Source organism: Bombus pyrosoma, linkage group LG6 (assembly GCF_014825855.1).
Source record: "Bombus pyrosoma isolate SC7728 linkage group LG6, ASM1482585v1, whole genome shotgun sequence".
Lineage (NCBI taxonomy): Eukaryota > Metazoa > Arthropoda > Insecta > Hymenoptera > Apidae > Bombus > Bombus pyrosoma.
The window spans coordinates 8,237,479-8,261,678 of NC_057775.1; the positions used below are offsets into that span (position 1 = coordinate 8,237,479).

The following is a 24,200-nucleotide window of genomic DNA, read 5'->3' on the forward strand; positions in this document are numbered from 1 at the left end:
TTACATTCGATTAAGAAACTTTATTTAGCACAAATTTAAATTACGAACTTTTCGTATACATAGTTAATTTACGTTAAATCTAATAATTCATTCGTGTCATATTTTCTCGAGAAACAAATCTTCCCTGTGCACTCAAAGATAAGCACCTGAATCACGCGACATAGCTTAGAAAGTATAATACTCTGCTTTTCGTTCTTTTACGCTATGTGGTACGTTGTGTAATAGAAAAATTGGTAAACGTGTGATAGAGAAAATACAGAAACACGTATAATTGAATCAAACGTTATAATACTGGAATTGTAGAAGCTATTACAATACTGTAAGATAAACACAACCGCGAAAAACACCTGATATCCCTACACCATTACAAATTTTCTACCGCTACATCATACTTTTAATATTAGCCCCACTTCTATCAAAAATAATTGAAGAATAATTAATCAATCGTTGGTAACTGCAAAATTTTATAAGACGAACCAATGCTGTCAAAAACTTGTAAAAGTCAACGATATTTCCATTTCTTTTTTTCAACCGATTTGCTAATACCATATTTTTTAGTGGTTGATGAAATTTTAAACAATCGATCAGAAACAAAATATCTCACTTTGTTTCTTTACATAACGGTATAATGTGCTCATCCATTGCGCCATAAAGCAGATATTGTACACCTGTCGAACGTGTCATCTCGTTCCACGAGCTTCGCTCACACGTAGGATAAAATGTACATCATCTTTGTTTAAGCAACGTGTAAATACCACCGGGATTCACTGTACACTTGGAGTTGTGGACTTTTCCTCGTTGATAAACCAGAATTTCGCAAACCAACATTTTTCTGTTTATTAATACCTTCATTGAGATTATCTTGCTCAAGGAAAAACTTCGCTGATTTTTCCTTACTCGTAGTTCCTTATCGGCCGACTGTGAGAGACGAAACGTTAAAGTTGCATCTATAAATTGAACGATATCGATTAGTTCTGGATAGGCGACTATTTCTTATAACTAAATTATGGGTATTTTATGAATTTGGCAAAAATGAACAAAGCATGATACGATGTTTATATTAGATATAAATTTGGTAGAAGCTTAAAGTACTCTGATAGAGGTATAGACAAAACAAATTTCCGTAGAAGCAAGCAAATTTTCATAAAAATATGCCATGTAAATTTGCATAAATATTCTTGACCCGGCAATTACTATCGCTTGAGTAAAACGTGTTAAGGATGTGGCGAGCTTTAATGGTAATTATTAACCAATCATAAGATAAAGTAACTCAGGTCTAACGTAAGGCGTATAATATTTTTTATATCATATAGAATCGATTTAATATGAAATAAGACAACATTGGTAATGGATTGAACTAAAATTAAATTATGAGAATGGAATTAAGAAATATCGTGGATTATACCTGTCCATTAATGTCTGTTATACTTTAGACTGATTGTTACTTGCAAATGTCGAGACACAATGAAGAAGATTGAGACGTTAAATTTGAAGTGTTCTCTTTCGGTGAAAATAATTACCGAAATCGTAAAATGAATAGGATACTTGCAAACAATTTTCGCGGACAATTAATTTGACGTTCTTTGTTCATTTAACAGCGAATAATTCTCACCTAATCTTCTTGAGAGATATTCAGACCTCGTTTTATTGTCCAGTGCAGCAGTTTATGTTTCGTTGCTGAATAAACAGTACTTCGAGTGAACTGAATATTAAATAAATAGACATCGTGATTGCGTACTAATTATATTGTATTAAAATTACCAACCACATATCTGAAGAAGATACTAATTAACTTAAATCTGTCTTTCAACTTTTTACTGTTGTAAAAAAAAAAGAAATATTGTTGTAAAAAGATTTCCAATCAATTTTAGTATCTAGTTTCATTGCGTTGTCGAATAATTCAATTTGAATAATTTACTATTAATATTGATATATCTTATATGATATATAAGAGAAAAGCTTCAAGCGAAAAAGCAAAATTACTTTTTTGAAATGAGATTGCAATATGTTTATCATTTAGTTCCCTTGTTTCCCCGTAATCTTTATTTTACTTTTATATTAAATTACAAAACATCTTCCATTTCTTCTTACAAACTTTTATATCATATATTGGTGATATAACAATACAAATTGTTCGATACAAAGACATCGTACAGATAATTCATTGTATAAATCACTTTGCATTACGCTTGATTGATTGAGTCTCTTTTCTCAATGGAAAGATAATAAAACGTATTATAGATTCATAAAATACACAGTAACAAAGAGAAAGCGAAGCCGATAGAGTAAAAGATAGAGTAAGAAAAAGGAAAGCGAAGCCAGTAATATATAGAAGTACAATAATAAAAGGAGAAAAGAAGAAACAACATGATTAAATATGATAAACGTTAAAAGATTTTTGAGGCAGATGTTAACCAAAGTAACGACAGTAGATAGTATACGTATATAGTCCAGCACAGCGATTATAGTACAAAAGGAAGAATTATTTTGTTCACAAGCTAGCTGTTTTGCCAAAAAGGTTGATCCTCACGCCAACATCACGAAGGCCATCGGTAAGTCTTTTGCCCAATTCAGTGTCCACTTCCGTAAAGTTCTTCACGGCCCTCTCGACGATGAACGTTGACGCATTACGAAGGCTATTAACCAGGTTGTTCACCAGCCTGGTCTTCTCGCCGTCGTTGAGAACTCGTCTCCAAAATATGGTCGCCTGTCCGAAATTATCTTCGTCTTCTGGATCGTAACGGTCCACGTCGCCACTCACGTGGTAGCTTGTGGGACGAGCAGCTGGACATTCTTGTGGGCCACTGAAACTGTTGGGGAAATAGTTCGGCGCACCATTTTGATTATAGAAGGTCATCGGGCCATCGCGTTGATAATTCATCGCGGATATCGCCTAAAAAATAAAACGATTGTTCATTTATTTTTCCTTTTATTATGAGTGACGATACAGTTATTGGAAAAAATATAAAAAAAGATGAGAAATTGATCTATTTGTTGATTACTATCGTTATGATATACGCATATTGCCATATTATACAGATGGAATATCTTCTTCGCTGGCTAATATATGAGAGCAATTACCTTGTACGGGCAGTTCACGGGTAACTGAAGATGATTCGGCCCAAGACGATGCCTATGAGTATCGCCGTAAGCGAATAGTCGACCCTGTAGCATTCTGTCAGGACTTGCTTCAATACCAGGTACCATGTGAGCCGGATCGAAGGCTATTTGCTCCACGTCAGCAAAGTAATTTTCAGGATTTCGGTCTAGCACCAGCTTACCAACAGGTATGAGCGGGAACTCGTCATGCGGCCATACCTGTTCAGTTAGGAACAAAGCGCTTCTTTAAATCTTGCTATCATCGCAAATTTTCTTAAAAATTTCGACCGCGACACGAATCTTTAATTTCTCCACGATTAAAATCAATGGCTATTCCTTGTAACTTATCTTAACATCTCATCTTCAACGTATATTTCAATAAGTGAAATTGAATGGGAAAATTTATTATCATTTATATTACCCAAATATGATACGTTGATATAAGATAAATAGTTATTGATCATGGACTAGTTTTCTTCTTACAAACGTAATCGTTTAAATCCTGTGTATAAAATTTGAATTCTGTTGTTTGAACTAACGCCTGTATTTTATAAAATGACGTGATAAAATTACTTTATCAAGATCTAACGTATCGAGTTACATTGTCATTACTTTGGTCAAATCGAACGGGTTCCATCTGAACTTCTTTGCTTGACACGGCTTCATCACTTGAATAGAGAACGTCCACGTCGGATAATTATGTGTAGCGATCGCATTGTAAAGATCTTTGATCGAGTAATCGGGATCAGAGCTGCTTAATTCAGCCGCCTTATCGACTGGGATATTTTTAATTCCTTGGTCGGTCTGAAATAATTTCAAATAATTTTATTTAAAAAATAGAGAAGAATAAGTATGTGCATACGAAATATTTTTCATTTATGACAAAAACTTGTCTCTTTCCTTATTCTTTGCTAGATTATGTCAAATTAAATAAAAATTCAATAAAATATCGTATATGTAATTTAAAAACATCTAAATTTTTAATATGATAAATAATCTTTAAAACTCGATAAATGAACGAAATTGAACGTAATATTTAACGTTGTAATATACAACATTAAAGTTCAATATTATCGACAGCTTCATATTCTTTTATTTCGAAATTTATTTCATAAGCTACCGGCTTTTTCTCAAAATAAATGCACATTTTTAAACATTCCATTTATTCGATTCGGTTCACGTATGTCATTATTTATACTCTTTCTCGTGTTTTATGCCGTTTTGTATCTGCAATCGACATTCGCTGCTATTTATGAAACATATTTTTTTATTCATAACGAGTTTTTTTGCTTTAACTTTCGTTTCTATAAACTAACCGAATACCAAATATTAAACCTTGTAATTTTGAAACTGATATATACAAATCTTTTCAAACAAAATATAAAAAGGGAAAGGAAAAACATTTTGACTGACTAATTTTCCTATACAAGTATTTTCAACACGGATACATGGTATCTTATGTTTAATCGTTTAACTTCAACTGTTTAAAATTTCGTCCCTTAGAAGAATCCTTAAAGTGCTTTTATATCGCTCAACTGCGCTTCCGTACTTTGATCAAAACAATCAACAGCAGTAGATAACATCTTTTTCTTCTTCGAGAAAATACAATGCAAAATACTGATCTGATACTATCTGTTCGCGTAATAAAAAATGTAGAAAGTCGCCTCACCACAGTGATAGCTACAACGAACAAACGCGTCGAACCGTTGTATCATTAACTTCTACAAAACCAAACTAAACTCATCTCTTTTCGTTTTCAAGGTTTCACATATATATATTTTATAAACTATCGTCGATAGACCGTAGATTCTGTTGTATACACAGAAATAAAATCTAAATAAAAATTTATTTCACCTGCTAAAAGTTGTAATTAATATTTTATCTGAAACATTTTTGCGTATTATATTGATTCTACGTATTTTAAGCTTTTCAAACATCGCGTAAAAGCTTAAGAAGCCACGGTCTTCTCATCGATGTTCAATTTTCGTTCTACACTTTTCACGAACATAATCTCTCGCTATATCCTAGTATCGTACAAGTCATATACCTCGGTTTCTCCAAAACGACGACGCTTATCCTGTAAAGTATAATAAAAGTCGCACCTTGTAGTGGAATTTACAGTAGACTATGTCGTTGTCGGCGTTCACTAGCTTGAACGTATGGGAGCCGTAACCATTCATGTGACGATGACCGTCGGGAATACCTCGATCCGAAAACAGCAACATGATCTGGTGCGTTGACTCGGGTCTCAGAGAGATGAAGTCCCAGAACATGTCGGCGTCCTATGCAAGACAATTCAATTAACACGCCGTTTAGACTGGCGCGCGCTAATTAGTGAACGCGGATACACTGTACGCAGAATAGCAAGGCATACATGTAATCGCATCTACGCTAACAACTATATAACAACCATATAAATGTGCAATTACGCGCTTTTCCATGAGAAAAACGAAAACGGACGCGATTATAAAAACGATAGGAACTCGAGAACAATAAACTGTGTGCCTTAATAAATAAAATTACTGCTAGCAATTCCTACGTCATGTCCGAGATTTATAGCGCATCAGTGAATGATAAATCGCAAACATCGTTAGATGGCATCGATCGGTGCAACTGTATGAAATTTTCTTCTCCAACGTGGAAGATTATTTGCGAAAGCTATACGCTAAGTTCTCTTCTAAATAAACAAAACACAGTGTACGTTCGAGTTCGCAGCGATGATCAAGAAGCTTTGATTCGACGTTACATTGCTATGCTCGCTTTTCCACGAGGAACAGGATCGATTGGGGATCGCAAGAGCTTCTACGTAGGATTTCACAAGTATCCGAAACTCGACTCCGCAAAGTCACGAGTATTTAGGAAATCCTACGCTGCAAGAAAGTTTCCAGTTCCGGCCGATTAGACTAATCACTGTCTGACCTGAATCGAGTCTCCAGAGGTATCTGAAAATTTCTAATACTGTTTCACGTTAATTAACTTATCGTTTACTGATCGGATACTAGGGAACCCTGGCATGTAGCTGTTACTCTAACGATCTTGGTAATTGCAAAATAAACTTCACAAGCTGGGCTTAAAGTTTTGATGCCCCGCAGATGTTTTATTATCTCTACCGCATAATCTAATTACCTCGTTGTACTATTTGTCGTATTTCCGTCAGGATGGCTTAAAAGAAATGCGAGAAAGTAACATTTGAAACGCTTTTAAACATTTATATTTCATATCGCTGTGTTAACTCGCTTACTCTTAATCAAACGCTAAAGTTTCAGATTCGGACCTGGAACGAATTCATATGCGAGAAACAAAGCATAGCAAAGTTCCAAAATCAGTTTCACCCTTTCGTAGGTAATAAACTCTGCCAACAAAGCTACCATGATTACCGAACTCTTACTATACAGAATAAATTTGAACATGATTTAGCTTGAATACAAAATTAAAATAGTATAATCGTCGGTTATAAACTCCATATAACTCGTAACGTTTCTTGCACGAATTTAAAGTAACAGACGACAGAAAGTTTAACTCTGACTGACCAAAATCTGTATGTCCAACTATCCAAGAAGGAATAGAAAAATAAAACTCTAACGTATGAATATTTAGATCCGACTGTAACGTTGTCTATCCTCTAAAAAAGGACAGAAAAGAAGACGACCTAGAACAAGTTGCAAATCTTGAAGGAATCTCAACTTCGTAAAATACAGTTCGCTAAACCGATCGGATAACAAACCTTCAAGTGAGTGACAGGATTTCTCTTTTGCGTGTGGATAAAGCTGGGGAAGAATATCGGGTCCTTGATGAAGAAGATCGGCGTGTTGTTGCCCACCAAATCCCAGATACCGTCCTCGGTGTAGAATTTGATCGCAAAACCACGTGGATCTCTGCGAATGAAAGAGAACAAAGAATCGATCGATGATCAAGAAAAAACGAACTCACAGGACTAAAGCATTGCTATTAACGACATAAAAGGAAGTTTCACAGGGAAGAGAATCTTCCTCTCGTATTTCAATCGCGATTAAAATCGAAAGGACAATCGATTGAATGTTGAAGTTAAAACGCAACTGAGAAAGAGCGACAAAAGGCGTGAAATCGCGCGTGATTCATCGAAAATTGTCGTAGCTACAGCTTCGAGAAAAAAAAGGAAATTTTCCACGATTGGGTAGTCGCCCGATTAATCGCGAGGACGACGCGCGCGTTCGCTTTTTCGCGCGTTTCCGTGTGACTAAGCCGGTTGATCTGTACGCAAGAAACAACGGTTGTTTCGAGCTCCGTTTCCGGCATTTTTGCAACCCATAATTGTCATGAATTGCGCGAAGTCTGAGTTTCCCCTTCGCGGCCATTAGTCTCCATTGTCTTGGGACCATTCACGCTTTTGTAAACTACCTTTTCAGGTAATTCGCAAGTAACTGTCCATGAATAGTACAAGCATCGATCCATTATGTACGTTCCGTGGTTATTTTTAACTATTCGAGCACGGATGTTCACGCAATTTTACATTTTTTACAAACGTAACTAAACAGACGAGTTGAAGTCCCAAGTAGAAACACGTTTCGTCCGTCAAATATTACAATGAACGTTATTTTATAAATCTCTGGCAAACGATTCGCGAGAATCAGCAAGCGATTCGTAGGGGAACAATAGGAAGCATTTATAAACTTCCGATCTACAAATCTCTGATCTCATCGTTAACGATCGAAATAAATCTTCACTTCCTTATGTTCGTGTTCTTTCGTTGAGCAAGAATTTTCTGAAGCTCAGTGCCCAGCCAGAGAACGACGTGCGGAAATTCTTCCTCCCTTTTAAGCGGCTAATGAAAATGAGAAAATTTCTACACGTATGAAATACGAGACGAAGAATGGCGGGCATCTCGCGCGAGCACGTTCGAGCAGAAATGTACACGTTGGCAATTACCTGACAGTATCAGAGGAGCCAGACTCGCCGCCCACGCTGGAAAATCTCACAGCGACGGGAGTACGTTTTCCAATGGAGGAGAAAACCTTTGCCTTACAGTAGTTGGTAATGTCGTGGGTAACTTCGAAATAACCAAATGCACCTGCGACCAAACAAAAAGCAAAAAAGAGATAACGATTCAGTAGTACGGTCGGTTATCCGCGTTACTCCGACGTTCCGAACGTTTTATGGATATTTCCTCTGTGCATATGTAACTTCTTCTACGACTTTTCAGTTTTCGCGCGGCCTTCTTATTTTTTCATCTTCTTTCGCTTGTTTTCTCGTTGTTCGGATTTTATGATACGAGGCTGCTATCTGGAACTGCAACTCTCGTGAATTGCTTCGTTCCGTTGCAAGATACAAACGAAGGCAGAGAAATGCGACGGTGAGACAGAAGATGATGATTGTTAAGCAGATGAGATGGTTCGTCAGAATGTTACGTGCTAATTCAGACACCACGATGAGGAAGATCGTTATGTTCGTTAATATGTCGATGAAAGAAACCGAACTGTCTTTCCTGAAACTTCATCAACAACGTGTAAAAATATTGCTATGACGCTACAAATAATATGTATTATAATTATAAAGCACTTTCCTACATTAATTTAGTTTGTTACATTAACAAGCAAAGCACCGCTGTAATTTAAACATGTCTTATCTCGTCTGTTCTGATATTTGAAGTCGTTGATTCCGTAGTATATAGTATCTCTTAAGTACGATAAACATAATCGATATTATTTTTGACCTCCTGGCCGCGTCAAAGATTAAATTTACAATGCAAAAGGATTAAGAACAAGTTTTTAGAGCTACGTAGAGTTACGCTTAAGACCTTAAAAAACCAAATTCAAACTTTGACATTACATTGCACAGATTTTTCACACTTTATAATTTGAAAAATTCTTCCAATACCTCTGCTATAGTAGATCGCAAGACCAGCTACTGTATTTTATAGCTCGAAAGCTACAAGGCTATCATATAGCCATAAAATGGTATACATAGAACAACGTATATTTCGTTATATTCTTCGGTAGATGTCCTGCGATATGTTGAAAACGTGACGAGTCAACGTACCAGCTCCTTTCGCGTGCACCACACGCTCCGGAATCCTTTCTCTGGCGAAATGAGTCATTTCGTCTATAAAGACGAAATCTTGAAGCAGAATAGGGCCATTTGGACCAACCGTCAAGCTTGCTGTCTTGTTAGCGATCGGGTTTCCACTTCCGGTTAACAATACACGCTGCTGGCCCTGAAGAAAACAATAAACCGTTGATAAAGAAAGAGCTATAGATTTTTGCAGAAAGTTTCATGCTCTTGTTTCAAACTAAAATTCAATTTCTTTCGATACGCTCAACTCGAAACTTATATGTTTTTCTATGTGTTGTTTATTTCTACACTTTTGCATTAAGTATTTTGTATTTATTTTACTACCCAGACAAATGTTACGTTATAATGATTTTTAATTTAGATTATTAATCGAACGAATCGTCTATAATATAGCTTAACACGTTGACTGTCAGACGAATTTTCCATGGTTTGCCCAAGGCGCCGACGTAAACTTTTCATTATGCGATGCGTATTATGTTGAAATATTATTTGCAGCAAATAAAATGAGTTACAGAATCATGCTTGAAGCATTTTTCGTGGTGATGGCCACCGGTGACCCCCAGGACGTTGTAGACAATCATTACGATTGTCCTTTTTTCAAACAATCGTGCTATGTACTTTTAATATTTGCTGCGTCGCCGATCACCGGTGGCCCCCACGGCGCTATAGCCAAATCGAGTGCCGGTCACCGGTGACCTCCATGGCAGTCAACGCGTTAATCGATCTTATCTCTAAAAGTGACTGTTTTATTTCGAGAAACTCCCTATTAACATTCAACAACTTGTTAATAACTTGAATCAACATAGTTGAAATGACTATTACGTCAAAGGTATTTTATGTGCCGCGATGAGTCGTTCTTTCGCGGTCAATTAAGTAAATCTGACGTGTCGATGCGAATTATTGTGATGGGATTGCTGTGTTACACGAGAGATTGCGTTTTGTGCAACGCAAGTACTATTCCATAATCAAAGTCAACATTGACTAATCCGTTGTTACGGAATTAACTCGAAACGCCGTGTAGATATGCAACCGGTGAAACTCATCGCATATCGCGAGAACAGTTTCATTTTGTACGTTGCGCTGTATGCCAAAGTGTTTCCGTGTGTGGCAATTCTACGCAAGTTAAATTTCACTGCCCTTTTGTAATGAAAAATACAAGCTCAGATTCCTTATATGTGCGATATACGTATATCGCACACAGAGAGAAGTAGACACAAGGATTGTAAAAACAAAGTCTCTCGACGTACGAAATGAGAAATGAACAATCAATAAATAAATGGAGACACAAGCTGAGGTTTTTAAACGAACCTTCAACTTCCAGTCTTGACTTGGACTTAAACTTAGACTTTGTTTCCCAAATAGATTCCGAAGCCAACATTTACTCTGTTTTACGCTACGCTTTATGTTATTTAAATCCTCTTGGTGCTTTTATTAGCAATAAAATGGTCCTTGAGTAACGAAGATATTCGACGTTTAAATAAAATCGGGAATGAAGGAATCCGAAAGTACGAAGAATTTTCGGGTTAGAATTTTACAAAATTTTAGCAGCAATGGAATTGTGAATTTTTCTGAAAAACATTAAAGAAGCAAGGATATACGTAAAGCGTTTATTGTAACGTTCGGTGGATGAAAGGACCTCTGTTTAGCACGCATCTTTTAGTTACGTCTTTAAAAATATTAATTTGTACAAATGTCTACTAATAAGATTATATGTTACGACATAGTACCTGGAGAAGAGTGGCCTTTAAAAAAGAAGATCAGAAGGATCAAGATTTCTACCTGAGATACATAGAAAATTGAAAAATGTACGACTATCGTCTAATATCTGGCGATTAGCAGAAAATAATATTATTCGTGCATTACTTCTTATGAAAAGTAATAAATCTCGATATCAATCGGCAATTAATTTACAAATCTACCTAGAAGATATAGCGGTAACTTGAAACTAAAAATCGTTACCAAGCCCATCTGTTACCTACGAGTGATCGATATATGTAACTATGTGCCATTTTTCAAAGTTGCAGAATGGTATCATTTTTTATCGTACACGAACCACGTCCATGACTCACTTCGAAGTCTCGTTATAGTAATTATCGTCGTTCATGCCCGATTCTACGGAATACTTCGATGGTAATTTCTAATTCCATGGAGAATCGCGACTAGCGATTCAATTACCTCGCATGGAATCGTCCGAGTGCATCGAAATAAAAATTTAAAAAAAAAGCATGCAACTATCGTTTGTTTAATCAACACATAAGAAATACGATCTTTAACGAAGAAAATACAATTGCAACGGAAAAAAATAACGTGTTATTTTGAACGAAACGATAATGGGTAATTTTCCCGGTGAAAACGAAATAATGGAGAAACAACGAACATGAAATATGTCTATCTAATACGTTGTCTACCTTGTAACGTGTAATTATTGCAAATAGATAGTTGCTGAAACGAAACCGATGTTCTTTATTTTTGAAATGATAATGGAATTGAATATATTTTATGAAATAGGGCGTTCAAATTAATTAGTAATATGTACTAATTGACGAGCGTTATCTTTTCTTTCCTCTTTCTCTTTTCCAGAACAAAAAGTTAATTTTTTCAGAATAAGAAACATTTCGTCGTAAATAACTTTCTTTCTTCTTTTAGAAAAAGGAATTCTCATCTAAACTGATGTGTCAACCTTCGTCGATAATAAGGAACGGTTCGACTAAGACAATTTTTCTTTATTTTTTGAAGAATGGAAGATGCGTAGCTAATTTTCTTATTCTTAGAAACAAAGCATTATCTCATAAGATCAATTTTCCAATTTAAACGAATCAACTTTCCGTTTTGAAAAGTCATGAAACGTAAAGAAAGGAGCAGAATAAGCTATGCTTTATCCTTGCAAACAGTGTTGCATATTAGTAGCTGATACTGGATGATCGACTTAGTAAGTGGAAAAACACCGTATGGTAAATAGAGAATTTGCGCAAGGGACCTTTTGTACGATATGACGAGTGTATGGAGTAGCGTGTTCAAAGGTCAGGCATCGTCTTCAGAATAATTTGTGCAGAGAATGCAATTCGCGAGAGTTGAACTGTAGATGTAACGTAGATGGAATAAGATAGTAAAATTCGGTTTTAAATGATTGCATTAGGAATATTCAATAATAGAAAAGGAAAGGAATTTACAGTACAACACACAGTTAGAATCTTATTTCCATATGCATTTCTTGAGATTTGAATTTTTAATCTTAATGTTTGAATTATATCGGTACTTTCAATGATACAATACATTCTTTTAAGCAAAAGCTTCAAAAGCTGTCCTGTTCTCACTGAAGCAATATCACGAGAGTAGTTGATTTCAACGAAACAACAGTATCTTACTTATACTTGATAAGGATTCGTCCAGCTGTTAATTACGTATAGAAAATATGCTCGATCTTCGAATCTTCTACCACAAATATGTAATATCGGAAAGAAAATAATTCTTGGATGTTAATATGCTTGTTATATTAAAACGCAATTTGTACGTTTAATATTTGCTCAAAAAATTAAAAAAAATAATACATGTCTGGCTTGATTGGATCGCACACTTGGTTTAAACTGTTTATTTTGACAATGGTTTTACGTGTTTTGTCATTGCCAGTTGTCGTTAAACTTTAATTGCACCTACATCGTTTTAAAATAATTTCAATATTCGAAAGAATAGGTGTACAAATGAAGTATATTACTGGGAGGCAAGCAAAAGCTATTTTCTAAGATAAAAATAATAATATTAACGAACATTATTAATCGTTTTTTATCCGGCTTGTTACTTTAATATCAACCCCGAATGAACAATGCTGCTTTTAGAAATTAAACAGACGCCCATAGTTCGCGCACCATCGACTAAATTTCTACCCAAGTAGTTAATGACGATATTTTACTTACTTTTGTGTGTATGTCTGTAGTGTTACCTACTTTCTATTCCTTAATTCGTAAGAATGTCGAATGGGCTGATCGCCGATTTCAAAGGGATTCCAACAATTTCATTATCGTTCCACTTCAAACTGTTACGCAACACAGAATGTAGATATTCGACTTATCATAATATAAAGAAGGAGTTTTCAGATTACGACTGCTCCACGTCAATATAAAATGTCATATTCAAGTTTATGACGGTGTAACCGACAGCGAACCCCTCTTTTCCGCGAAACGAATCGCACAGCTCCTGGATTACTCCGTCTCGCAAATCGCGTGGGAATTTATGTTGCAACTTGTTTCACGACTGGCATTGTTCCTAAATTAATTTTACGGTGTACCATGAATCAACGTAGTATTACGAGTGGCGCAAGTCCTTTGAAGAAAGAGAAGAACATCGCAAACATCCTTTAGTGGCTGGTTAATTTATACTACCATTAAATTATGATAAAACAAGAAGTCTTTCAATTGTCCTCTTATCGTATTTTCTCCTTCTCAAACATTATCTTTTCCTTTGTTTGACACTAGAAGGATTAAAATCTCATTGAAATGTCATTATAGCGATATAGGAATAGCTAAAATTTTCCAAACCAACTATCTTTTTTATTGCATAAATCGATATTTTTATAGTGATATGAAACTAATATCACGATACTGCCGTAGTGTAAATGAAATATTATTTTATTGAAAGGAATTGCTATTTTTATAATAATATGGAAATAACATGACGATGTTATCGTAGTACGAAAGAAATTCCTATTTTTATTCGATATACCAGTTTAATTAATTAATTCTGCGAATTTTACAATTAGCCGTAAACAATTATTTTTCGAAATCGCGCAACGTATTTCCTATTAAATTCGATTAGTTTATCTATTTACTTATCTCTAAGAATCAGGCTTTTTGACTCATTTAAAATTTTCAATCAGCAAGTAAAGGATATAGCCGAATAAGCATAGCAAAAGTGCGCCCAAACCAAGTTGATCTGAGTGCGTATCATTCAATAGACATCTCGAAGAATACCTTTTCTGTTCTGTAGTTACACGACGAAACGCAATTTGCGGCTCAAGTTTCGTTTCTTTCGTTCCACTTAATGAAAAATTATGAAAACAAGTCAGAGATGTTTTGCCCTCGTGGCGAACATGTCTGTGAATTTTTTCAGAATTTTTCAGAATTTTTCAAACGCTGATTTTATATTGAAATAGCGTCGAGTATCGAGTTTATATTTTTACAATGTTACTGTCTTGTTACGGATATTAACGTGCATTTTTTTCAGATTTTTTGAAACGGAGAAACGTGGTTAGAAGAATTAAAAATTGCTATTTGCTTATATTATTGCCTTAGTTATTAACGTCACTATGTTAATATTTTTATGATCATAGCATAGTTTTATTGTGATTATTTATGCATAACTTTTTCAGATCTTCCGAAGAAGTGTATCATAGTTAAAAAAAAAATCGTAAATCGATATTTTCTTACGATCTGGATCAATAGATAACTCTGTTAATTATGCTAATAAAAAAAAAGAAAAAAAATAGTATTCTAATTTTCTCACACATTTTCTAATCGGAATATTTGAATCGATTTCGTGACGAATTGGAACATGAACTATTTTTATATAATAATTCCAGTTTTCTAGGACAATAATATGCGATATCTGTCGTGCGCCAATCTGATAAACACAGCTACGAAATATCGATCTGTACTGGTATTTTGCAGTAAAATGTAAATCTGATTAAAGGGGAAATAAAGATCGAAACACGTTAACATAAATTCTTGTCGTTACCTTAAAAAAATGACACCATTCTACCTCAATACAATTCGCTTGAATTAAAAGATTATTTAACTTTGGTCGCCATATCTCAGTAACATTTTCAACGTAAATTTAAATTTTTAATTATGGAAAAATAGAGTTCATACTTTTATTAAAAATTTGTTCTTTGCCTTTAATTAAAAAATGTGTAAAATACTAGCGTTGCTTTACATATGCAGCTAATTAAATGGCCATTTTTTTTAGAATTCCGAAAAATTTTCTCGAACTATTTGAATATTTCTTGAATTTTTTGCATTTGTAATGGTTTTTTTTTCATGAGTTAGATGAATTGCCTGACAGCTTATCGCCTGACAGGCAGCTATGTGCCACTATTCTAAAAAAATACCTATAGAAACGTTCTTATCCTTCACAAATAATTATCAGTAATAACTCTTACTTAATTGCCATCGTTCAATTTTCTCCATTTCGTCCATTATCAATCGTATACATATATATACCTACATATTTGCATACGCAATATGGTGCAATACGGATATACATTACAAGTACGATACATACTCACAAAATTATTTCTATTTTATATAAATAAACGTACCATAAAATACATAATGCTAAATATCTCTGTCACTATATCTAACAATATCGTGCTTAATATTACTGTAAATAGCATGACTGGTAGCCTAATATTATTTAACATTTTTAATGTACTATTATTATCCTAGTAACTAATCACTTTATTCGTTTATTATTTATTATTAGCTAATCACGTCATATTAAAGAATCCAATACATCGCAATTGAAATAAATAATCGATAAAACTACATGGTCATCGTTCAAACATTACATGTTGCAGATAAACTCATAAAATTCTTGACAACAAGAGATATCGAAAAGCATATTATGCAATTCTTTCAATTATATAGATATTTTTCCGATTCATAACTCAGGATAATTTCACGCGCGCTATCATCAGACAAATCTTGTTTATCAATTTTCTAAGATACAATAAAAGAAATCTGTAACGATTAGTCAATCGTTGCAAGACGCGTGGTGGAACAGGTAATCTATTGAACTTTACTATTCTAACTTAGTTTCATTTTGATAGTGAAAGATAGCACGCGAACTGTTCGAACAGAGTGAGCACATCGAGCGTTTCGAAGAAAAATTATTATTATTGTTCATATTATTGTTATCGTTACTTCTTTTACAGCATTATATATTATAATGGTAAATAGATAATATTCAGCCCCTCTGCTTTAAATATTTATTAAATATATATTCTAACAAAGAAATACAAAAATTCAAGAAACAATATAAATCGTATTTAAAATTTTTAATTACTATTATCACACTTGAGATTCGTGTCTTTTATTTTTGAATCGCTTGTTTTGTAGCTGGCGTCGAAAAAGAAATCAAACGCGAGATTGTCGATTGTTTCTTTTTTTAGAAAGATTTCTGAAAATAAATTTTATTCTGAAAAAATGGATCGATAGATCAAAGAATATTTACGTTTAGTTGAAAGACACAATTGATCGAATATTGCAATCTGGTAAGTTATCATTAGCAGGTTAATTTGAGTTATCTTTTACGTTAATGATTACTATGTTAACATAGTACTGAAACTGTTTATTTCGCTATATATATAGCATGAGATACACGTATAGAAATGTGATTTGTATAACACAAATTTAAAATCGAGCGGAGGGAAATTTATAAGTCTAAACATTTACTAAACACGTGACGACCGCTATAATAAAGATTAAGAAGTACAGCTTAAATTTGTAATGCGTATAAAAATTTTGCATTATTTTTAAATTAAACATTATATGAATAACGTTTCCTAGATACCATCGAGACTATCAAAAATTAAAGATCTTCGATATTTTTTAATGAATTATTTCAATAACCTTTTCGTATTATCGGAAAATTACGTTATCGTCATGGTACGTGTATCGACTATCATAAAAATCTATTCAGCCTTCTGACTTAAACTATATAAGTGGAGTATGTGCGTACTATCAAATATATTACGTCAGACAAAATTTTACATTGTCATATATCTACATTGAGGATATAGTATTTCACACACAAGATGATGTCATTCACATGAAATCAGATTTCCCTACTTCGATAACTCATGGTGAGTTCATGGCAATTCACGACCATTCAAAATGATCGTTTCAAGCAAGATCATGTATAATGAATCATGAAATACTAGAAGCTAGGAAAAGAACTCGTTAAATTGCTGCAACGATGATTTAAAGAAAATTTAATATCAGCGTCTGTCTATGAATATTAACTTCTTTTAAATTAACACGTTCTACCATGTTAGTAAGAGTTTCTTAAACTCTCTTTCGTCCTCCATTATATTTATTTTTCGAGAGAGCTTTGATTCAGAGTAAGAAACAAAAAAATTGAATTGTAAAGAATAATATTTAGAGCGTAAATATTTATGCAAATTTGTGTTTTCATCCAAATAGAAATTTGGCTTATCCTCCGAGTATTATAATGAGCACTTTACTTTAGATACCTTGCATATTTTTGCATATTATGTACCTTTGGTACATCTTCGAGCATTTTCACTTCCCACGACTTTAAAAATGTCTCTAACTCTATCGAGGCGCATTGATTATTCTTATACATGCAAAGCATTGCACTTTAATGAATGATTAATGAAGAACACGATGAAGATGTTCGTTTTCAATAAAACCGGTATCTCGAATTTTAGTGCCTTACGTGTTCTTTAAAAAATTATGTTTCTATTATTAATGAACAAATAAAAAGCAATTTTCCTCGCAAGTTAAACGAAGATTCAATGCTGGAAGAATCATTGATTAAATACTACAAATTTTGCATTGAAACTTGGTTAATCAGCAATTACAGCATCGTTGACTTGATATCTTCGAATAATCAAATAAACTTCGTCCGATGGAAGTTTAAACTTCAAACAAATCTATTGAAAATTATTAGTTCAAGGATAACGATCATGTAACTTCAACGATCTTTGCAGATTGCTATCCGTGAATATTTCATGCACATTTTGACCTATCGAACTTGAACGTTTCTTATAAAAAAGGAGTCACATATTAGGGTAATAAGCACGATATAATTTATCATAAGTAGAAAGCATCAGCGATATATTCCAATTTCTGATACGAAATGTAAAAATGGAAATTACTCGATGAATAAAAAGTCACCCTTTCGCAAGATTACATACGAATTGTCGTTATCATGAGTCGTCAAATGAACAGTGTGGAACGATAATCATGCAGAATCATCCTCTGCCCGGTTGTGCAACGGTTACCACCCCATTCTATATAGTATTGACATAACGAACGAATTATGTGCAATGTGGAAATATAACATTCAATTTTATAATTAATATTTATACTCGCCTGTATTCGTAATGTACAAACAGGAGAAACGCTAAAATCAAACATTGGGGTGAGAATATTTACAATTATAATTAAAATCACTTGAACTTAAAATAGTATAAGTGATAAAATCTTTAATTTGTAGAAAACTTTAAGAAAAATTTCAATTTTTAGCTAGTAAAGTTTCAGTAGTTTACAATAATCGATTATTATTATTTAGAAAAATAAATCTATTTGTTAATAAATTACTATACAACTTTTATTACAAGATATACTGATAACGACTATAAATGATAACCACATCTGCAATATGGTAAAGAAATGCTATAATATCGCAAATCATTTAAATACAATATACTTTTCGTCAATACGTTGTAGAATTTTTACGGTGATAATGATATTTACTAAAAAAAACACAGCTTGACTTGCTCTGTTAGAAAGAATAATCCTTGAACCGATTGCTCAAAGATCATGCCACCCACTATCATTATCATTACTTTTTACCAACATTATTGGTCAACTCAACGTATTACAATTTTTAAAAAAGTTTTACCTTTCAACAATATTAATTTACCTTCGAACTTCGATTTGTCATTGCAACAAAACGAATTCATTAAAATTCGAATCGCCCGCCTACGCTTTACCAAACTACAGATAAATACTGCCTACAGATAAATACCAAACTGCAGCTACTTTTTATATCTGTCACATCGATCAAAGTCTGTTGCATCGTAACGTCGAACCGAAGTGACAGATAAACTAAGCGTACGTGTTGTATGTTTTATGTTGTATGTTTAACAATAACTATACAACTGCAATAACACGTTACATAAAATAATCTCTACGATATAGCGAGTTTTACATTCAAATATCCAAATGCGAAATATCAATTAATACAGCGATTTCCAGAGACAAACATAGGAAGTGAATTACTTCATACTGCATTTGGATATCTATTTATTTTATCAAACTTGAGACCTGTAAACTTTGTTTCCTGAATGACTCTACATCATTGTATCGCGAACTTGCATACATTTATGGAAAGTAATGTATGGTGCAATAAATAATATTCCAAGTATATAAGATATCCAAAGTAAAGTACTCGTAAGTAATAAGTGATAAGTAAGTAAACAATAAGCAAGTAAATAAGTTTAAACTCTATTTTTCTCGATAAGTTCGTAGAAATATGAGATTGCATAAATATCTGTAGTGTAGCTATATCCTTGATGTTACTACGATCACGCATGATTTACCTGTACATTTTTCTTGTATTCAGTCAACTGTTCGGCAGCCGGGTTTCTACTCATCTTGGACATTTTGTCGTCTTCTGTCTCTTTCTTGCAACAATATCTTCTAAATAATAGTCGATGAAAAGCCAGCGTATTATTTGTCTTCTTCGACAGGAATACGTTCTTCTGCGTGCCGCGTGCCGAACAATAACTGATCAGTGGAAATGACAACGGTCTTTTATCATCCAGGACGGCCGAGTTGTGATCGAGCGCCAATGCGGCGTTACGAGTCAACACTCGACCCAACGAGATCGCCCGAATCACCGGGATAAGGCCCGAGCCGATCTTCGGCATTCTTCGGCACGGTACGTCGTGTACAAATTGCCTTCCTGCCACGCGTTGATGAATCTATGTATAGGCGCTTACTTGCTCTCTCGTTTTTTGTTCTCTTTGAAACCGGCGTTAAGAAATCGACAAAGCTTGGAAAAGAACTGAAAGTTTCCACAAATGGATAATTTAAAGCAAACAAAAAACCATTGTGTTCGTAATGCCCGAGAAATTTGTTGAGATCATTCGATATGATTTCCTGTTTTGTCCATTATAATTCGATTATTTTTAACACAGATTGGGAAAATGTTAGAACATTTATTGAAACTTTTTATAGATATGTATATTATCTACGTTACACTAAATATTCTGAAATGTTATTAGTCATGATTATATTGCTAAAATTGTAGAACTATACACATATAGAGGTTATAAGACATTGCGTCGATTTACTTATAATCTATATCACGAAATAGTATATGTATATCAAGTATATTTCCAGGATATTTTTGTTGTATTAGCAGAATATTTTCAATGATTTTAATCCATTAAAGACCGAACAATATTTACCATAATGTTTCTAAACACTTCAATTTCCGTTTTCAAATTTCGTACCATTGTAGACTGTACGTAGAGGAAACAGCGACAAAATAATATCAAACAAATCCTTTGAATTGCCTTTCATTACCGCGATGTTAAAAAACAGAATTCGATAGTATAGATTGATATGAAAAAATGTTGCAGATGAGATGGTACGTTAACGTAACGTTAGATAGAAGTAGTTAAATAGAAATGGAAGATGGAGGGTGATAAATTTGATTTAGTTAAAAATGAAGAAGCTGTTAAAAAAGACGTAAATTAGTCGGACTTAAATTTCAGTTGCAAGAGTCATTATTTATCAATTTAAAAAAACGTGAGTAATTTATATAACTTTATGCAAATACATCTTTATGCAAATTAATAATATTCGTTTAATATTTCCACAATTGTATAACACTTGCCATAATATTTCTGGCATTCTTTGAAAATTTGCTCGTAAAGCTACCCAGATGTCTGACTATTGTATTCCTTTCCCATTTATTAAGAAAAATGACGATTCTATTGTTATCGTGTAAGTGTCTTTTGACCTGAAACTCCTTTGTTGATACAGAAAACTGACATCGAGAAAAATATTTATCTTGATAATTTTCAAGTAGGCACATTATATGCTTCAATTTAAAAAAGAAAACTGAGATTCCTGATATTATTTATTATTGAGCGATATCAACGTAGAAATATGTTATAGCACAATAAAGAGGTCCTTTCGCGTCTCAAAATTTTACTCATTAAAAGTTTGGGATTGCAATACATTGGACGCAAACTAACTACATTAACTTTCTTCACAAAAAAAGGTAGAACAAAACAAAATTATAATTTTTATAACAAAAGTAATTCTCTTTCAATTGAAAAATTCAAATAAAAGTTTAAATTCAAAACTTAAGACAAACGATTTCGATTTTTTATATCCAGGGGGACATAAATAATTAGAACTTCCACTCTTGGCAAAGAATCCAAGAGTTTGGCTATTGTTGTAACCAAGTTGCTCAAAGTTCAGTGAAAAACTAACTAAACAATCTTGCGTAAGATAAGAGAAAATATAAGCTGCTATTTAAAAAAGGGAAAATATGTATTCCACGAGTTTGGTTGTTGAAATAAGGTATCTGCGGCTTGATTGCTACGGTCTTTGCACATCGCAGTTTCCATCGTTTTTAACTTAAGAAGTCTTGACCCTATCTTCCAGATTCAATTAGCAAGTAAACCCTTTGTATAAAAGATAAATAGTAAGATAGCTCGTATTAATTATTAGACTGAGGATATTTATGCATTTATAGGAATTTAAAAGTGCAACAAAAATGCACAGGATGTATATAATATGCGAAATTATATAAACCCCGCATGCCATATGCCTACATATTGATGAATGAATTGAACCGCTACATTTGGCGATCGTTTTGCAAATAAAACCTGCTTAATAGGATTAAATGGCAGATTCATGTCAGAAATCGAGCAGATTCTGCTAACTTAATCTAACGACGAATTGATGGCCGAAATAATACACTATCTGCGTAACGTAATCGGTCGGCAAAAAAGCAGCAGATGAAGATTCTGTGTTATTTTAAACACCATACAGACTTTACAGGCTTTGCTCGATTTCTACTACCATCAACTGTCAGAATTTATTCGATTTCTGCGACCAACCTGCCCCAGCAGATTTTCTTATATTTCTGTTGACAGTATACAAACATAAACGAATATAACAGACCTTATATCAAATCTACAGGCTTTTTGTACATAAAAGCTAATAAGAAGTATCCGACAAAATCTGTTAAATTAGATTTGGCTATCTGAGTAAAACCGCAATCTATTTTTAATTACTATACTGTACTAGAGATTTCCCACAAAATTTCCGTGCAATCTTTATCGGATTGCTTTACATTATTGTTGTTACTTGTATAAATGATAACAATACCGCAAGAATATCATTTTGAAATAACGAGAATATAATCCCTTTTAACAAGAACAATAAATTTAGTCCTATCTAAACGAGGTATACTCGATGTATTAAAACTAGCTTCTACTATGCAAAATGTACCTTTGGTATAACTGATATGATAACGAATATACGGAAGAATTTGATAATTGGTAAGCCCATTTCACTTAAATTGTTCTAAAAAAATATAATTACAGAGCGAAAGATACCTTTTACAATGTTGCTTATCCTTCAAAACCTGATATTTATTTTACTGTCAAACGCGAAATTGTCCACTATGCAAAATTTAGCATGGATACGATCGTGTGTATACGCAATAATTTGATAATAATTGGTAAAATAATTGCACCTAAATTATGTTAAAAGGCATAATACAGAACGAAAAAAAATGTTTTTTGCAGTTTTGACCATCTTTCAAAGTCTACTGTTTACTTTACTTTCAAATGCGAAATTGTCTAATTACTCTGAACAATGTAGTTAGAATGATTGCATAAAAATCGAAGTGATGAGTCACGGGAATGGATACCTTCACAAAAATTATAGAAACTCATAAAAACAAAAAAATGACTTAATACGAGTATGAAGTCAAACCCTGATTTCTATACTGACCGAATATTTTCTATTTTCGTCCATTCTATTTCGCATTGTATTCGCGTCAAGATTCTATGGTAAAAAATCGGCGATTTTCCTTAAAAAATAAAGTAGTTAATAAATTTACATTTATTAATTAATGATCTATTTACAATCGGTGTATATTGTTTATCTTCATATCGATAAATAGGTCATATAAATCTTTTGAAGTAATAAAATATGCTACTTAGTGCTCAATTATTCTTATCTATTTACATAACTATTTCCACATAGTTAATCAAAAAGAAATAGTAACAGTACGATACTACTTACGACTGCAAAAGTAAGGTCAGAGTTTTGAAAAGCATCCGATAAACACTCGCTGATGGTAACTTCAATGGACATCGAACGATACAACGATACTCTTAATTAAAATCTTTTACGAATTAAAAGGTACTTGCATAAAATAAATGAACACTGGTTAAATGATCTTAGTGGGAAAAATTTAGCCAGAAAATGGAAAGCATTGTATTTCATTGTTCAAAAGAAATAACTCACCGATTTTTAAAAAATCATATATTTTCCAAAATCACTCACGCTAATTATTATTTCATAACATTAAACGTCAAGCATCACGATCGCTTCTTCAATCGTTTTTGTCAATTAATATAATAAATTATTTATTCGTCGATATTAGTTGATAGAATATGAAAAATGATTTACCGTAGTGATAATAATGATTCTAGATTAACATGCATAATATATTTGAAGATAATTGCTATCGCAAATATGCTATTAAGTATGGTAATGCAACATCTAGATATAGCATTGTGACGCATAATACATTAAGAATGGCACAAGTACTATTTTCATCATACCTTCGTTCCACAAACATTGATTTGAACAAGTCATTTTCTCGTACCTGCTTTGCTAACCCAGTCTCGTTGTCCGGCCAGTATCATCAAAACCAGCGAAACTTTACAGGAACTGTTTATTACTGCACTTCATGCATGTAAAGTTTCAGGTCGCTGGTTAGGATTCGGACGGCAACGCAAATGAAGTTAGCAAACCGTACTCCAACTTCGCCCCGTATAAACAGTCATTGCGATTATTTGGAAAACAATCAGATGTTGTCCCTACAAGCTAGTCTATGTAAATATTCGAAGAAATAATTCAAACTTAGAAACATCGGGATATACTTTCTTGTATAGCTCTGTTACACAATTGCCACAAATCAAAAACAATTCTTGGTTAGAGAATACGTATATACTTATAAAGTTTACTAAATATTGCAGCTTAAAACTTTAA

The 24,200-nt window shown here is 33.4% G+C and overlaps 1 protein-coding gene across 2 annotated transcripts; it reads right to left on the minus strand.

The window, feature by feature from the left end:
- On the minus strand, positions 1-23,869 carry LOC122568667 (catalase). 2 transcript variants are annotated; one of them, XR_006317173.1, is made up of 10 exons: positions 23,815-23,869; positions 19,490-19,854; positions 9,115-9,289; positions 8,005-8,146; positions 6,824-6,974; positions 5,202-5,381; positions 3,712-3,903; positions 3,082-3,318; positions 1,613-2,893; positions 1-947 (listed from the first exon to the last, which is right to left on the minus strand). XR_006317173.1 is itself a non-coding variant. In XM_043728669.1 (10 exons), exons 1-10 carry the CDS (start codon positions 23,852-23,854, stop codon positions 936-938), a joined length of 1,857 nt encoding a protein of 618 aa, XP_043584604.1. In that variant the 5' UTR covers positions 23,855-23,869; the 3' UTR covers positions 1-935. The 2 variants fall into 2 exon arrangements, 1 of the variants encoding a protein (XP_043584604.1); XM_043728669.1 differs by having other exon boundaries at positions 2,531-2,893.
- Between the last annotated feature and the right edge of the window lie 331 nt (positions 23,870-24,200).

Bases quoted from the DNA above. Each gene is read 5' to 3' on its own strand.
- LOC122568667 (XM_043728669.1), bottom strand. From the start codon at position 23,854: ATGATACTGGCCGGACAACGAGACTGGGTTAGCAAAGCAG. The intron at 19,855-23,814 runs GTACGAGAAAAT...AACGCGTGGCAG, and splicing joins AGACTGGGTTAGCAAAGCAG to GAAGGCAATTTGTACACGAC. The intron at 6,975-8,004 runs GTAATTGCCAAC...TTTCATTCGCAG, and splicing joins GGCTCCTCTGATACTGTCAG to AGATCCACGTGGTTTTGCGA.